This window comes from Thunnus albacares, chromosome 3 (genome assembly GCF_914725855.1).
Source record: "Thunnus albacares chromosome 3, fThuAlb1.1, whole genome shotgun sequence".
Taxonomy (NCBI): Eukaryota; Metazoa; Chordata; class Actinopteri; order Scombriformes; family Scombridae; genus Thunnus; species Thunnus albacares.
The window spans coordinates 7357001-7374816 of record NC_058108.1 but is presented as its reverse complement, the minus strand read 5'-3'; the positions used below and the strand labels follow the sequence as shown (position 1 = coordinate 7374816).

At 39.7% G+C, this 17816-nt stretch overlaps 3 protein-coding genes across 4 annotated transcripts; 1 reads left to right on the top strand and 2 right to left on the bottom strand.

The window, feature by feature from the left end:
* The first annotated feature begins 1612 nt into the window (after nt 1–1612).
* On the top strand, nt 1613–6588 carry knop1 (lysine-rich nucleolar protein 1). 2 transcript variants are annotated; one of them, XM_044346063.1, is made up of 7 exons: nt 1613–1720; nt 2440–2514; nt 2836–2904; nt 3021–4283; nt 4388–4459; nt 4666–4734; nt 5595–6588. In XM_044346063.1, the coding sequence occupies exons 4-7, from the start codon at nt 3069–3071 to the stop codon at nt 5898–5900; spliced, it is 1662 nt and encodes a 553-aa protein (XP_044201998.1). In that variant the 5' UTR covers nt 1613–1720; nt 2440–2514; nt 2836–2904; nt 3021–3068; the 3' UTR covers nt 5901–6588. The 2 variants fall into 2 exon arrangements, with proteins under 2 accessions (XP_044201998.1, XP_044201997.1); XM_044346062.1 differs by having other exon boundaries at nt 1615–1720; nt 2414–2514.
* Nucleotides 6589–6650: 62 nt separating this feature from the next.
* Nucleotides 6651–11864, bottom strand: exosc1 (exosome component 1). The gene is made up of 8 exons (XM_044346064.1): nt 11716–11864; nt 10474–10589; nt 10126–10200; nt 9913–10001; nt 9779–9812; nt 9618–9668; nt 9225–9309; nt 6651–7931 (listed from the first exon to the last, which is right to left on the bottom strand). The coding sequence occupies exons 1-8, from the start codon at nt 11846–11848 to the stop codon at nt 7825–7827; spliced, it is 690 nt and encodes a 229-aa protein (XP_044201999.1). The 5' UTR covers nt 11849–11864; the 3' UTR covers nt 6651–7824.
* Nucleotides 11865–12731: 867 nt separating this feature from the next.
* Nucleotides 12732–16265, bottom strand: pgam1b (phosphoglycerate mutase 1b). Its single transcript, XM_044346566.1, has 4 exons — nt 15860–16265; nt 14228–14502; nt 13939–14119; nt 12732–13381 (listed from the first exon to the last, which is right to left on the bottom strand). Exons 1-4 carry the CDS (start codon nt 15996–15998, stop codon nt 13215–13217), a joined length of 762 nt encoding a protein of 253 aa, XP_044202501.1. The 5' UTR covers nt 15999–16265; the 3' UTR covers nt 12732–13214.
* Between the last annotated feature and the right edge of the window lie 1551 nt (nt 16266–17816).

Sequence of the window (17816 nt, the reverse complement as noted above, 5' to 3'; positions counted from 1 at the left end):
TACATATCAGAAGTGACAGAAATAGGTGTGTAAAAAGAAAGTTTGAGAGATTAGTCCAAACCCTGCCTACATTCTTACCTCCACACACCCGGCCAATCGTTGAATGATGTGGACATGTGAGATTGTTGGTTTTAGAAACTTACAGAACTTGTTGGACAGCCCTAAAGGTGTAAAGCTGTTGGGGAGGGGGTTTCAGATGCTGTGACTATCCGTGAGTTACTTCAGTTGAAGCATACTGACAACTGGACACTGCAGTTTGCTGCAAGAGGCTCCAGGTAGCAAAATTAACCATGGTCTAAGATATACTTAATTTAACACCTGGTTTGACTTTCCTGTTTGTGTAACCTTTTATCCTGTTGATTTTCTGTTGTTTTCAGTTATTTAAAGTCATCCTCCAGTCAAAAACCTGTTTTTCTTCTTGTTCCTAGAGTTGACTGTTTGAGCATCACTGTGCAGAATGATGTACGTGCAGTTTGACACTAGAAGACTGTTTTCACATTCATCTGTTGAAAATGGAAAGTTTCTCTGTACTTACTAAAAATAGATTTTTAGGGATGGGCCTACAAGCAGGATTTGTGACATCACAACTAGTTTGGAAGTCAATCCTGGTCTGACATTAATTTATGACACGATTATGACAAACACATTTAAATGATTTAATATTCTTTAATAGTTAAAACCAAACAAAATCAAAATAAGACCAATGACATATGTACCATTCATGTCGTGTCAGAATAATCGGAAAAAAAATAGTTCCCAACTGGCAAAATTCATGAGCGCCCCCCTAATTCGGGAAAGTTGGTGAAAATTTTGCTACACGACTTGTCGAAAGTTGATGTCATTTTCTGCATTCACGTGCTCCTCAGATGGTCCCATTTCCCGAGTTGGAAAGTCGTTTTTCCAACTTCAGTGTGTTTATCAGCTTTTAAGTCGTAAAGTGGAAACAACACGGACACTACAAAGATTTTTATATAATAATTATTAGATTATTTTGTCCCAGACTTGTTGCTGAACCAGTACATTCCCTGAAACCACTAAAATATTGCTATGAAATATGCGAATTAGTAAAAAGTTTCTTGTTATCAACCATTTACTTTCGTCCGCCATGTTTATGCATATATGACGTCAAATTTGTGGCATTTGGGTGCCAATATTGTCGCCGACTTTCTCAGATGTTGCTCTGATTTAAGGGTGCGTTCACGTAAATTTTCCCAGTCAGGAACTTTTCGATTATTCTGACACCACATGAATGTACACAATATACGCAGAAACATGGCGGACAAAACTAAAGTATGGGTGATGGTTAAAAAAACCTTTTTATTAATTTATGTACTGCATATAAATTTTTTGCTCGCATGTAGTTTGTAATATGGTATTAGGTTGTAACCGTTAGTTGCTGACCACGTAGATTGAGCTAGATTAGTTAAAAAAAAAAGTTAATCCGTTTCCTTTGCTCTTCGTTGTCACGCAAAAACTGGAAATAGATATCAGTGTGTTGAATAAACACTCTGAACAATAAAAAGAATACATCTTCTTTGTAGCGTCAATGTTGTTTCCACATTACCCACTTCCCAACTCGGGAAATGGGACCATCCGATTAGCAAGTGAATATAGCATTGGTTGTTAGGGACGCCTGGCTCGTTGCTAACCGGAACGAGACAAACTACTTCCAGGTTAAGAAAGTAAACGCGCATCCACGTGAATTATCAGAGAGTAAAAAGTAAGTAAGCCGCTCGTAAAATTAATATTTTATTATACACTATGCAACTATTATATAATAGTCGCACAGGCTGACCGATTAGTTTGTTTCTGCAGCGGTTAAACCTTTAGCTGTCATGTAGCTGCTGTAAGCTAAGTTAGCTGTAGCATGGTTCATACCAAGAGTGGTGCTATGAATAAACTCAGCTCACTCTGCCTGCAAGGTTTTTTTTTATCTTGCTGTGGTTCTGAATTTGTTACATATGCCGTTGAAGATGAAGTTGAAGCATGCATGTTATGAAGAGCCCAGATGTAGCTGGAGGCTGTTGTTTAATATCAATCTGTTAAGTTGGCTCACTTATCAACAGCGGGGCTGAAAGCATTAGAGCTGCAACTCATGGTTATTTTCCTTATAGATTATTTTGCTGATTACGTTCTCAATTATCGATTGACGCTAATCATTCTATCTTTTAAGGTCAGAAAATAGTAAATAATGGCAATCACAATTTACCAAAGCATGAGGTGAGGTGAAGTCACCTACAGTATTTGCTTGTTTTTTTCTAAACAGTCCAAAGCCCAAACATAATTAGATCTATCACATCAGTACAGTTGAGACTGGAATGAGGGGAATGTTTGGCTTTTCTGCTTGAAAGGTTATTGAAATGGTTAATTGATAATCAAAATAATTGGTTAGCATGTTCATTTGCATCTGCAGAGCACTCTGTTCATTTCATGTTTCAGACGGATTCAGATGAGGAAGTGATCTTTGTTTCTGAAAAGTCTGCACCTAAATCCAGTGAGATTACCATTGATCAGGTACTGACACGCAACATCAAATATCCCACTTTTAATCATGATTTGAAATGGAATAATTTGCGTTAACCCATTCATGTTGCAAGAGAGATTAATTGTCGAGGATTGACACATAAGATTTGGGAAAAACTGAACATCCTGGTGCATACAGGTTGTATGGTGTGACAATGTACTAAACTTTAAACATAATACAAGTAGACGCACAAAGCCAGAGAATTACATGAATGTACAACTTCTTAAATAAAAGAGTAATTGGTGTTACTGCATCAAGCGGGTTTGCATCATTTTCATATGTTTTGATTTGATTCTGCTCTCTTCCTGCAGGCGAAGCGACTGGCCCTGCAAAGAGAGATTGATCAGGAGTCCCAGCCCAAGCAGTCAGCCAAAACGCTGGTTAGTATTTACTGCTCTGTTAGTCACAGTCATGCACATATATTCTACGCTCCTGGTTCTGTAATTTCATCTCAGGGAAAGCGATTAACTTCTAGTAATTGTATTTCTCTCACCAGAAAAGCCAGAGGTCTGTTGCTGTGGAGCGGTCAGAGGGAAAGGTGAAAATGAAGATGGAGGATGAGAAGAATGAGAATCCTGTAAAGAAAGAGAAGAAACAAAAGACAGGACAAGCCTCTCTAGCTAAAAACAAAAACTGCACTGTTGATGACTTAGCAGAAGTGAAAAAAGAAAAGAAGAAAGGCAAAAGAGTTGAGGCAGTGGTTAATGAAGAGGAGTCTTGGGATGGATGTGGTGAACAGGAGAAGAAGAAGAAGAAAAAGAAGAAGGAGAAAGTAATCACTGACTCTTTAAATGATGCCAATGGTTCTGATGTCATGGATGGAAATGACGGAGTAGTCAGTAAAAAGAAGACAAAAAAGAAAAAGCTGGCTGAGAATGAGAATGGACAGGACTCGGTACAAGAAAACGGCGAGGAAAAGAGTCAGAAGAAGGATAAAAAAGTAAAGAATAAGGCTTCACAAATTCAACCAGAAAATGTCAAAATAGAGGAAGAGGAGGAGAATGTGCCAAAGAAGGTTAAGAAAGAAAAAAATAAGATGTTAGTTGTGAGCACAGAGGAGACTGAGGAGCACATTAAAGAAAGGAAAAAGAAGAAAAACAAAACTGCTGAAGAAGTTGAAATAAATGTAACGAAAAAGAAAACTAAAGCAGCTGAGAACGGAGTGAAGTTAGAAACACCAGAGGGAGACGTGGATGAGGTTGAGGAGGTGAAAGTGAAAAAGAAGAAAAAGAAAGAAGTCAAAACTGAACATAAAGCTGCAACTAAAGAAGATGAAAGTGAAGTCGAAACACAGGAAATCAAAGACAACAAAAAGAAGAAAAGAGCAGCATCAGACAAAGATACGCCTGAAGCTGCAATTAAGGAGGAAATGGAAGAGAGAGACAAGAGAAAAGACAAATCCACAAAGAGTGAGGTTATCATAGAGGAAGGGAAGACAAAGAAAAAAGGAAAAAAAGAGAAGAGAAAAAATGCTGTGGAGGTCAGCGGAGAAGAGGAGACAGAGCCCAAGAAGAAGAAGAAGAGGAAAAAGGCTGACTTAAACGGAGAAGAACCATTAATACTCAAATGTGAAGAAGTTGAGGAGGAGGGACAGAGTAGTGAAACTCTTGTGATAGCGGCCGGTGACACAAGCAAGAAAAACAAAAGGAAGAAGAGCTCACCTCAGGAGGAAACGCAGGTAGAGGATGTGTGTTCTGAAACCGGCGCAAAAAAGAAGAAGAAGAAGAAGAAGATCAAAGAAGAGGTGGAAGACCAACATGTGAGTGTGTATTGTCGGAGCTTAATGACACTGAGCTTGGATTTTGTTTTTTTTAATTTGTAGCATGGTTAGTAAAACTTTAATCGGGTTTCTTTGTGTTTCAGGAGTCGCCCCAAGTGGATGTGGTCTTCCTGTCAGAGAAGACTGGAAACACTGATGAGATGACCATCAACCAGGTAAACACGTCTCTCACTGATGTTTCACCTCATGAGTCATCATAAATACATTTTATAAAATCATCTTGTTTCTTTAATCTGCTTAAGCTAAACGTCTCCTGGCTGTCAGTTTCATATTTAATGAACAGACATGAGAGTGGTGTCGATCAAATAAGTCGTTTTATGCAATGACGCTTAATGAAGTGTGTTGTTGTGGTTTGGCACAGGAGAGAAGACAAGCTTTACAAAAGGAGATTGACAAAGCTTCTCAACCTCAAAAACCAGCTAAACCTTCGGTCAGTATCAACCCCTGTCCTGGAAAGAAAATATAACAGTGGAATCTCTCTTTGGCTTTTTGCCTTTACGGGGACATATCATGCTTTCTGTGAATTTCTGTTATTTTTATACTGTTATGATGTATGATACATATTTCGGATCGGATTCAAACTTGAATGGATGTATTTGAGCGATTTCCATTTCGAGTAAAGAACAAGAAAAAGAAGTGAAATCCTACTACTATTGTTTGTTTACGTAGCCTCTCGAACCATCAGAAGTCTGTAGAGTGGCAGCTTCTGGAAACTAACCAATCAGAACAGAGTGGGCTTAAAGAGACGGGAGCTAAATCCACCTGTTTCAGATGGAGGCTGAACTGAGGGGCTGCTTAAGGGGCCAGTATGAGATAAATAAGGAGTTTTTTTTTAAACTGTAAATTATGCAAAGATATTCTAGCAGAGGCCCAGTATATAAATATAGACCTGGAAATGCATGATATGTCACCTTTAAAGGGTTACCCAAGTGTTTTAGTATTGCACTGAAATTGCAGGAAATGGGAGAGCTGGGTAAAAAAAAAAAGGTCAGAATGCATTTTCCATACATTACATTTTCCATAATGCAACTTAATAGCATCTTACACCAGACCCTCCCTACCTGATAAATGCTTGTCATTTAAAGTCCACACTGGCAGTTTGTAATGTAGGCTTTCAGTTATAAATATACAGTCTACAAGCCTGAGCTGAGATAATGATGATGTCATCAGGAATATTTTCGGACTTTTTCTGTTTTCACAGGCTGATCAGATAAACTGAGACCTACGTGTCTGAATCCACTTTAACGCTCTTAGTTACTGACATTTGTCCTCAAAATCTCTGTTCTTCAGGGTTTCGGCCAGTGGAGCACGGCCCAGTTTGAAAGCTCTGAACAGCAGCAGAAGTTCCTCAGGTTGATGGGCGGCTTCAAAAAGAGTTTCCAGCCGGCTGCGACGAGCACCGGAGGAGCAAATATGGCAATGGGGAAAGATGGACAGCAGCAGTTACAGCAAAAGCTTTTGGGAGAGTTTGAACGCGCCCAGTCGCGCAGAATGGACTTCAATAACAGGGGGGCGGGACTCGGTTTCACTGCACCGTCCAATAAGAAGTTCGCCATCGACATCAATGCATGTCGATCAGTCCGCTTTGACGATTGATCAAAGTGTGTGTGGTCATCTTGAACAGATGTGTGTGTATGGTTTTTATTTTTTATGTGTAACGTGTTTTAGCTGCAGAGTTGCGCGCTGTCATGTTTGCTCAGTTCCACTGAAGAATCAACCTCTTACAGATTACTATGTAGACCTGTATGTAAATAAATATCAGACAATGAACACAACACAAAATGCCCTTTGTACATACTGTAAATGAAACATATTGTTTAACAGACTGTTAACGTACCAGACTGTTTCTATGAGAATCAGTTTATCATAGGAGTTCATGTGTTAACATTGTAATGGCCTGACAGTGTTGTTTTCCTCATTTCAGTTTTATTCTGTTAAAGTGTTGCAGACAAAAACACTTTGAGCGAGTTCATTGTTTATATTCATTCTCATGATGGTAACAAGTGACTACAAGCATCGTGTGCAGTGTTACATACCATGCTGATTTGACCCGTATCTCGACTGCACATTAGAATATTTTTCACAAGAGGAATTAGAGTAAGAGTGTTCATTAAGGTGTGGAGAGAAAAAAAAAAGCTTGCTGCTTCTTTGTGTTTTAGGAGCAAAGTGAGTCTGATGTTCAGTCACAGCACAGCCATTGAACCAGATTTTTCCTGCCAGTTAAATACTTTAAGTGGAGGTGTGTATGTGTCAAATACTGAATAAAAGTTTTAGTTACAAATCACCATTCCTCACCTTAAGTTTCATTACTTGCATCAGTCTGGACAAAAGGAGGAAACATGTTGATGGTTTTGATAGTCGTTTTATTTCATTCTTGCACATGACCTCTGCTGTAAAGTGAGGAAAGAATAAGGAAGAAGGAAGTCCAAGTACGCTTTGCTTCAAAGAATGATAACATGAAAGCATTTCTGCTTGTTTATTGTAGGCTCACTATTGTTTCACATTGATAATGTGCTAGAAAACAAAAAAGAAATATATGACTATCACATGTCGTACTTCAATATTCTGTGCTCAGTAGCTGTTTCTGAACATAGAGCTCTCTTAATCACATTCATTTTCCTTTAAAAACTAGGCTGTGGACAACATTTGTCCATCAGTTCACTTGAAACTGGAAAAGCTTGAAAGGAGCCTCGGAAGATTAAAGTGTCTTTCAACTAAACTGTTTTTGTCACTTTTATGGACAAGGTATAAAAAACAAGTCAGCCACCTACATGACATCATGCAATCCGAAGTGCAATGTGCACTATGCATCATTTTGGTCAAATCCTCCTTACTTCAGAACACATATAACCACTGCCCTTTGCAATGATTTCTCTGGTTACAAAATGCAGAGTGTTCGTTTTTCTCTTTACACAAGATGCAGTCTTGACCAAACGCTAAAATCACCTGAGCGACCTGATGATGTCATAATTCTTATTAGCAAAACTGAGAGCATCCTGCATCTATGAAAGACACCTTTCTTTACTAGGTGCAAAATTCTGATGCTTTTAGCTTCTCAACATAGTGATCATCTAGAAATCTGGAGATTGTCAGCTGCGGTGTAACATCCTGAGTAAACTGAGTCATTTCTTCTGTTTACAGTTCTCATCAGGCTGCCATCAGGCAATTTATAGGCAACTTTAAAACCCCACACCGCTGGCAAATGCTTTCAGATTTCCATAAACATGTCTTAACAACAGTCGCTGCGTTGTTTATGATGCGTCCTGACAATTTTGCAGTTTGGTCTGATGCTGCATCAGTGTTTTCAAGCTGGCATAATCGTATGATGACAAAATGTGCAGATGGAAAGCTACTTATACACTTAAGAATGACATGAAGCCAGGAAGTAGCCAACGATATGCGTGTCGTCCAGTCTCTCGTAATACATCTGAAACAGAGTCGGGAGGCTGCATGACGACAGTAAGTGAAGGAGAGAGGGGAAGCTGTGTGTTCCTTGTGGGAGAAAAATGTTTCAGGGCTCTCATGCCTGTAGATACTCCGGCTGCACTCGCGCCACTTTGCGGAATTCTTTGGAATGTGTTCGAGGACACTGCATCTCACACCAGCTGATGGGAATCATCTGGGCACCTGGGAAATGTAGTAGAGATGTGATGTTATGTAGAAAAACAAGAGGTATTACAATAACCTTAAGAGTTATTGGAAACTAAAAAATTACAAAACATTACATGCAAAAATACGGTGTATGTGGTGTTATGTTCAAAATCAGACTCTTAGTCTTCCTTCCTGAAGCCTTTTGGTCAGGTTCAGAGAAATGTGGCTCTGCTATAATGGGAGGTTAATCCATAAGAAGCCATGGTGACACAGGTGTCACCAACCCTTTCAATGTTCTGGAAAATTCCTTATACAGCTTTATCCTTGATTTTAACTCATGAAGTCCCTAAGTGACATCTACTGAACATCCTGGTGCAGTCATGTGACAATGTGTGAATCTGTGTACCCGTGACATCACTTCCAAAATGGCAGTGTGCCTGGTCAGCAAATATGACAGAACTAGCTAATTTTAAAAAACTAAAGGTAGGTTTCAACCCATTTAACAATTCTGATGCTTTAATAAGACGTCCTGTATTACATTTAACCTGTTCTGACCACATTTCTTGAACAAATTGATATAAAACAAGTTATGGAAATATCGTTATGACATATATGTTACATTACAGATCTTTGACACTGAAGGTAGAATTCAGAAATGTGTTCCTTGTGGTCCATTTGGTCTGTTTTATATTCCCCATAATTTTCCTTTAAGGAGAAATGGGTCCAGGTTCTTATGGGTTAAAGATACCCTGTGGAGTGGCCTGTGTGAGGCCACTAGTAGCACTATGGAGCAATGTTTTTACAGGTGGCACAGAAACACAGCAATGGAACGCACCAACAACAACAGAGAAGAAGAAACCATTGACGTAAACACTGCAGGTTTCAAACGTCTAAGAAAATTGGAAGGAAATGTATTCAATATGATTTTTTTAGGCCTCGAGGATAAACACAATGAGTTTTGGTGGAAACACTGAATGTAAACAGAAATATCGTTTCATAAGAAAACTCCACAGGTCACCTTTAAGATGAGATTAATTTAGCTGCTTGTCAGAATAGCTGTAAGTGTATTTTGATTCAGTTGATTTATGGGGGAGACAACTAGGCTGGCACAGTTTTAAAATTCTGACAAACTATATAATGCTACAGCTTCATGACTGCTGCTGTTACTCTAAAAATATCTGATGTCTGAACAGTTACACTTGCACCACCTTGTGTTGAAACAGATTTTCATTTGTGCAGATTTGTACTGGAATCCTACTTGATAGATTTAGATAAAAGTTTTGATCTGACAGAAGCAAAAGTCTTGTTTGACTGAGAGCTGACAGTTACCTGCTTCACTGTGTGCCACCACCACCCCCAGTTCATTCTCCGCCGTAGTCAACAGGTAGTTAGACTGCACATCACCGAGAGAAATCTGACATCTCAGGTCAAGGGTTAGCGACACAAAAGTAAACAACATTCATCCACGTCACTGATAATGAGACATAAAACCCAAAAATGTACAACTGTCATGCATTACAATCCTCACACCTAATGTAAGAATACCAACACACGACAAGAAATAATAACCACAAATAACTTCTTTGAAGGTTGATTTTGTTTAAGTCTAAGTTTAGGAATGAAGGAGGCTGAAAAAATGCAGTATGGTGGCTGTCATGGCCGACTAATGTTACACTACAGAAAAAGGTATTTGTCTTTGACCCGGGGGCAGGTGAAGGATACCACTTTCGCCAGGACGATGTCACCAGGTCTGAAACTTTTGTAGGTCTCCACCTGTAACAATAACAAAAGCTTTACACTGATCATGTCATCTCAGTTTCAGCAAGTAAGAGCTGCAGAGAGAGCTGATGATGATCTGAGTGAATACGAGAATTCAAGTGCACCTTGTCTTTCTCTGTCGCTCGCACGTCTTCTTTTCTAGAAAGACAGAGAGAGAGTGAGCTCAGTTTTAGCAAAGACACTGAGTTAACATGACCATAGAACATTACTTCACTATGGAGTTAGTTTTTGGTGTTACCTGATGGTGCCTCTGAAGCGGTCCTTGAGCGGTGTGGAGCCTACATAAAGGATGTGGACCTTGGCGAATCTGGGGTTGATGCTGGTCACCTGTCCAGTCAAAGAACAAGGCAGACCACCTTTTTGATAAACGGATATATATCTAAACTGTGTAGAGTGTAAGATCAGTTAAACAGATCACCCAATTGTAGAATAAATTGATCCGCTTTCATACCTTACAGGTGACTATTGCTCCTACATCTGGTAGTAGTTGTGCTTCTGTTTCCCTCACCACTGAGATTACTGGTAACTAAAAAAAGACAAAAATAAAAACACATTATTTGCACACAAAGCTCACACAAAACCTGTTACTTTCTTTTGATTCCATTTTTTAAAGCACAGCCTAAAGACCTGTCACACAAAATATGGTTCATATCTCATCAGAGGCACTGAACAGACTTATTACTCCATATTCACAAACATTGTGCAATACCATCACTTTGGCACTCTTCCATGTCTAAATGCTTTTGAAGCTTTCCCCACCTCTCTCCCACATTATCTCCGCACCCTCCACATTCCTCACCTCCTCTCCCTCGTTCTTCCTGAGCACATAGCCTGCTAATGAGGAGTATATGTAGCCGTGCCGCATGTACACTCCTGTGCCGGGAATACAGTCTTCTACACTGCATAGTTTGTCACCTGAGCAAGAAGAGAAAGACAGAGGAAGTGTCAGTGAAAGAAACATTAGAGGAGGAGGGTGTTGAAATACCGGAGAAAGTTGTACATATTAAATGTCAGAAATTCATAAAGTGTTTTATAGCAGAGCTATAATGAGCTAGCCTTATCATTTATACTGTTATCTGCTAATTTGATTGATCATGAGACAAGATAGGTTAGGATCTGTGTGGACTACCACCTTGGCAAAACAATTTTCTGGTATAAAGTCTGTAAAGTATTCCTGGGTTGTTGTTTTTTTTTTAACCAAGAACTGTACACAGCTTTAGAAGCTGTAGAAGACCACCCTTGGACATTAGGAATGAAAGTGAAACTCATCCAGAAGCAGTCTTGTCTTGTTTTAACTAATATGACATCTTTGTGTTCTTTGTACTAAAATGCCCTTCATATAAGTAGAATTGTTGCTCTAGAATAACTTCTCTAGAGTCACTGTAAGCCCTTAAACCTTGGTATTAACCTAGGTACTTAACATGACATGAAATGTCAATCCTGCATGATCTTTAAAGGGCTGACACCACGCCAGGTTCCTCCTGCCATGTAATTATGTTTACATTCTACTTTAACACAAAGATAAACCACCATCACACCTCAAAAACAAATTTTGAAAGTGTGAAACATTTTTTGACATTTACGACTGCCAAATGCACATTAAAAGCCATGGGTGAGTCACAACAAGTGCAAGAAGGAATGCTGAAGTCCTGCCTGAGGCGATGGGCAGGGCTGCAGAGGAAAACCTGCCGTAGAAAGTAAATGTCAACAACTTTCAGCCCTGCACGACTACATGCTTGTTTTAACGTAAAACAGGGGGACACACGGCCACTGAAACGTACAACTCCCACTTACGTTCACCTGATACGAGTTACTTTTAGCAGCCACAATTTAATAAGCAACGTTAGCTATGCTACGAGGCGAAACCAACCCCACGCATGGCAGCAGGTGATAATTAACAGGATTTCACATTGTCTGACTACATTTTCACTCCAAACAGCGACGTCTACAAAATCTAACATAAGCAAGAAACTGCTGAACGATGTGAAGTGTAATGTAGCTGCACGCTGAGTTAAATTAAAGACATATTTACGGGACTCACCTGGAACACACAGCTTCATGGGCGACATGTTTTCGAGAAGAGTAGACCGTTCGTCGATTGGCTGTGACGAAAGGCTCGGGTTGATTCTGATTGGTCGGTTAGGAGAAGGAGGACATCCAGCTCGGTCCGCCATGTTTGTTGAGGCACATGGCCCATGAACCACATGCTGATGCGTCATAGCAACACAGGACACATATTCTGACCCGTGTAGCGGGTTGTTTATGAACAAATAGTAATTTCTTATTATTGCAAAGTACCGATATTAAATTAATAGTAAATTTTTCTTCTATTTCTGTTTATTTCTTTTAAATTTGCTCGTTTTATCTTACACTAAATTTATTTTGTTTTTTTTTAAACCCAATGATTTTATGATTTGTCTGTTATATATTGCTGCCTTTGTGAAGCACTTTGTAAGATGGATTTTGAGAAGTGCTCAAAAGATTATTATTATTGAAAACCAAATTAAGAAGACACTGATGCAGATTTTAGACAATTCTGCTGACCAAATACTGATTATTTGCCAATTAATGCTAAGTCATTTTTATAATCTACTGAAATTTGCCAGTTGTTTTCATTAGCATTCAGTGACATGTAATTTCCATGTTGAATTCTGATATGATCACCATAAACACAAACAGATCATGTAAAAATGTATTGGTATAATTTAAACAAATTCATAATTTCACATGTGCAGATTTGATCTGAAACATCCACTCAAACATGCACAGGCTTACTGGCAGAACATCATGGGTAATAATGGACAAACAGATTTAGTCTCATGTAACCCCTTGCAGATTTCTCCTTCATTTGTTAACTGTAAATGTAATTCATCTATTTCATTTTTGTCTCCTTTCTTATTTGTATATGTAAGCATCTGTATATGCACTAAATTCCAAGCAGGAAAAAATGTAATAGTACGGGAGCAGCTACAGAATGAGTACAATATTTCTTATTAGGCTACTTGCTTGAATGATGGACATTATACTGAAAGAAAGATATCAGACACTGATAACAGATTTCATCACATAATGGCTCACAACATTTATTCTTTTTCTCACAACACCACAGCAAACAAAATTCAGCAGTGTAGAGCATATCAACTTGCCCAGTGTTACTTCCTAGGTTATTCTGTTCCCACTCAGTTTGAACTACACAGATTGTAAATTGGAATACTTGGGGTGAATCTGCAAAGTCAGTAAGTTTGCACCTATTCGCTGGTCCCTAATTTGCAATTTGGTCAGTGCATAAATCATATTACAGTTGATATCCATTGTCTAATAATGAAATCTATGTTTCAATACCTTGGTATGTCACAAAATATAGACCAATCAAATCAAACACTAGATTGTATATTTGTGTGGTAGCTGCATCTTAATAAAATAAAGTGCACAATGTGTGTGTGAGTGTGTGCAAGTCTGTGATGACACTAACAGTAAATGACTTTGCTTTAACTTGATAACTGAACAGCACATGATTGATCTGTACTCTAGAGGAGTCTATTACTTGGCCTTGCCCTGAGCAGCCACAGCTGCCATGGCCTTCTTTACGGTCTCCTCGTCTCCCAGGAACTGCATGGGTCCTAAAGGCTTCAGGTTTTTGTCCAGCTCGTACACAATGGGGATACCTGTGGGCAGGTTCAGCTCCATGATGGCCTCCTCTGACATACCTGAGAAACAATAACAGACATGCAGAGCTTATAACCTATTTGCATGGGTGCCTTAAATGCATCTCATCAACTGATGCAGACTGAGGCAAGCTTCACTTCAAGTAGTGACTCAGCAACAGTTGCTGCTAGCTGGATATGGTGGCAAAGATTTCATGGTCATGGTTAAGATTTCTGAGAAGGCTGCATGCACAGCGTTGGGGCCTCATCTTTAAATTGAGTTAGTCAATAAAAAACAAGATGAGCATTTTACCTTTGTTAGTATGGATTTGGTTTAAGTTGGTATGGATAATATTTTCACTTTTACACTTATTCATAATGCATTGTTCTTGAATCAAATAAATTGAAATAATTCACTCTGCCCCAGTTGAAGCTTAGATTGAGTTTTGTAAAAATTAATTAAGCAACTGAAATTAATTCAGGCTGTGGTTTTGTTTAATAACCCTGAAGTATTGTTTGGTTAATGAGATTATTCACTGATTCAGTGTTGCGTAACAGTGAAGTTGTCAATAAATGTAAACGTTCCGAAGCTCTTCTTAAGTCCCTACTCTGTCTCTTACCCTCAAGATGCTTGACGATGCCACGGAGACTGTTGCCATGGGCGGCAATCAGCACCCTCTTTCCCTCTTTGATCTGTGGAACAATCTCTTCGTTCCAGAAAGGCAGTGCCCTGGCAATGGTGTCCTTGAGGCTCTCACAGGTTGGAAGCTGATCCTCTGTCAGGTCGGCATAACGCCGGTCCTACCACAAATGAGAAATTTAATGTTATCAATTGTGTTACAGTGTACAGCTGTACAGTGTATGTAACAGATAAACAGACAATAGTTGATGGTTTTCCTGAGGGGTCACCTTGCTTATGGTCTGATAGAAGTCATGCCCCTCATCCATGGGTGGGGGTGGGGTGTCAAAAGAGCGTCTCCAGATCTTGACCTGAGCCTCTCCATGTTTAGCTGCTGTTTCAGCCTTGTTCAGCCCGGTCAGGCCACCGTAGTGGCGCTCATTGAGGCGCCAGGTCCGGTGGACGGGCAGCCACATCTGGTCGATGCCGTCCAGAACATGCCACAGGGTGCGGATGGCCCTCTTCAGGACAGAGGTGTAGCAAATATCGAATTCATAGCCAGCGTCTGGGGGCGAATAAGAGACAGGACATGAAATATACATCACTCAATAATATGTTAGTAGACAGCTGCATACAAATGTATTTTTATCATAGACCCAAAGACAATAATCTGCATTGTTTATTGCTCCTTTACTGACATTTACACATTTGGTTTTGCTTAGTCAGTGGCTGTGTTGGCCACGTGACAGTGGCAGACTGTCAGCTCTGCAGAATGTGCCTGCAGATGATTTTTTTGGGTCACAGACAACCAACAGGAGTGTGTGTGCCAATAAAATCAAATAATGTGGTGGACACATCCGACACAATAAATAGGTGAAAAAAAAAAATCACTTTGCAAATAGCAGTAATCCATATTGATAATTCAGGCGTCTTTTCTTTGTGTTTTTTTGTCATATTTTGCTTTTTTCACTAAACCTCCCACTAAAAATTATGAGTCTGCTTATGAAAAATGTGACCGTGATAATGAACAAGTATTGTTGATGAAATATTCTCCACAAGGACAGAAAGTGTTTAAAAAAAGGAAACATGTGAAATGAAAGACTCTATACGGTTTATATTGTGATCCTCCTTTTGATTATCTTCGTTTTCTGTTGTATGAAGGCACATATATACATATACATTTACCTTTGTCATAGCAATCACATTTAAAAAGCATGCAGTGTTGGTAGTTGTGTATCTGGTAAGAGGGTACTTTTAGTAAAGTTGCACATAGTCTTGTGTCAAAAGTAAAAATCCATATATATGCCTTCACTATGCTATTGAAATTATTTTAACTGAATTTGACAATAAATAAGTGAAAGTCTGTCTGCTTATCTAGAAATCAGAGCATCGAAACTTTTGGCTGAATCTGAGCTGAGTAACTGAGAATACTATAGGGGCCTTAAATCTGAACATGTGCCAACATCCCAGTGAAATCATCATGGGAATTTAACAGCAGATATCATCATGAAAAATTCACTACACAATACATACAATATTATTTATCAAAAAAAGGTAAGAAAAACATAAAATACAGATGTTACAACAGCACCAGATTGTCTGGCTGTACTGGTGTGCGGAACCATCATGGTGATCATGATGATCTATTGCAGACTGAAAAACTGGTGAAACCATTTCCCACATTTAGGCCACTTCCCTCTAGAAATGCGGAATAATAATACAACTGTTTCACTGAAAAGAATAACCGTAGCCTCGCCTGATAAACACTCTTTCTGTCACTTCCATCCCTCCTCTCATGCTGTCTCTTGCTGTGTCGCAGTGGGCCGACTACCTGTTTCCCCATCCGGCAGAGTTGCATAAGCACTGGCTTAATCCAAAGACCGACAGAAAGCCCGATTAGGCCCTGTGACATTATCTGATACCTTTCAAAGCCTGTCCTCCTCTCTTCGCCTCCTGTTCCCCGGTCTCACTCAGGTCCGCGTCGAACCATCCGCAGAAGCGGTTCTCCTGGTTCCAGCAGCTCTCTCCATGGCGGATCAGTACCAGCTTGTACGCAGCCATCCTCACACAGATGCCCTCTGCGCTGTATTTCCGGAAACTTTGGGGTAAGTGACTCTTCTTCAAATGCGGCAGCAAAGTCTGCAGATTGGTCCTGACTTGGCCGCAACCCCACAGACGGCTACACAGAAGCGGGCGCGGTATGTTTGGTAGATAGGAGAGATGGTGCGATGCAGCACTGGGTCCACTGGGTTTGCTGGTCTGTCTGAACTTGACAGATCTCACGAGGCGAGCCCTTTTCCTCTCTTCCTGCTGATTTCCACCAATCAGAAGGCGAGCTGTGTGCACCGGAGGAGGAGGGAGGCAGGATGATGCGCACAGCGGCACGTCCACACACCCAGCAGTGCATCCTGCGGGCTGGCGTTTGTACATCTTATGGAAAAAATGCTTCTTTTACACAAACGAACATCATGAGTGATGACTATGGTCAGTGGGAAAATACTAGTGTACATATCTTCAAATACCAGTCACAGTATACTACATGTTTGCCATATTAGAGTATTCAAACAGTAGCCTACATCTTACTGGCCTATTATCTGAGATTGCTCCAGCAGCACCAGCAGTCCACTCTTATAACTCCTCCATACTTTCAGCTGTTTAAACCATTCAACTATCAAAATGTGCAGCTCTTTCAGGACATTTATGCCTAAAGAGCTGAACATTTTGCTCATTTTCATCCTCACCCCCTAAAGATGGACAGAATCATTAAGTGTTGATGTGTGGTAGAAAATCTATTGAATAGCTATGCTGCCTCGCTCACAGACGCTCATGCACAGATACCAGAGACTAATTCACAAACATTTATTGAGACTTGTGTGAGTTGAATGTCTGACTTGCACTTTCAGTACCTATTTGGCTTATTTGACTTGAGACTTAAAAGCAAAAACATTCAAGTCTTGAGTTTTGACTTGGTTAATATGAATAATTAAAACAACACCAGAGAGCAAGCATGGCCACACATCTTGAATGTTTTAATTCTTAGATCTAAGCATTGAAAACACTATGCAAAAACACTGTTAGCACATCTTTAAAATACTAAAATGCTGTGTCATTTCAATGCTTAGCAGTCACAGATTTGAAGGTCGCTTAACTTGCAGTTTGGTTATGAAGATGTGACGTGACTTGGCCCTAAGGAGTTGAGACTTGTCTAAGATATAGCCCCAAGAGCCTTAAAAGAAGCGTGACTGATATGAGCATTAATGCATTGAATTTTCAAAGTACAGCAATATGTGGTTAGATAGCATTCATAAGTGATCCAGAATTCTTGACCTGGACACCAGGCGACAGCTGGTGCCACCCCTGAACTTTGACCTTCATGTTGAAGGGGGAAGGTAGTCAAAGTTTGCGTCTCAGCATTTTGGGAGCAACACAAATGGAAGGAGTCAGGGGTGCACACAGTCCATGATGGGGCACATAAGCTCACAAGGCTAATACGATTGGACTGATTATAAACTGCTGCCTTTGTTAATTAGATTTGTGTAGCATTTATACTTCTATGTGCCGGTCTACTGCTGATATCTCCATTAAATGTCAGTGGACATGAGTGACAAAGTCACATGAGCAGGCTGAATAGCATACATGTCATCCTTGTGATGTTGAAACCCCTCAGTTTCATTATAAATACATAGTAAGTTAATTCTTCAGCAAGATTGATAGATGATACTAACAGTAGTTTAAATGTTATTTTTCACCCGAACAAGAACCTTTTACTGCAATGATCATGAATGAACCCATGACACAATGCTCTGCCGTCATGCTTTAAAAAAGACAAACTTTTGTCCAAGGTCTCGTGCAACTAATACTGAACAAAATAGATTAAAA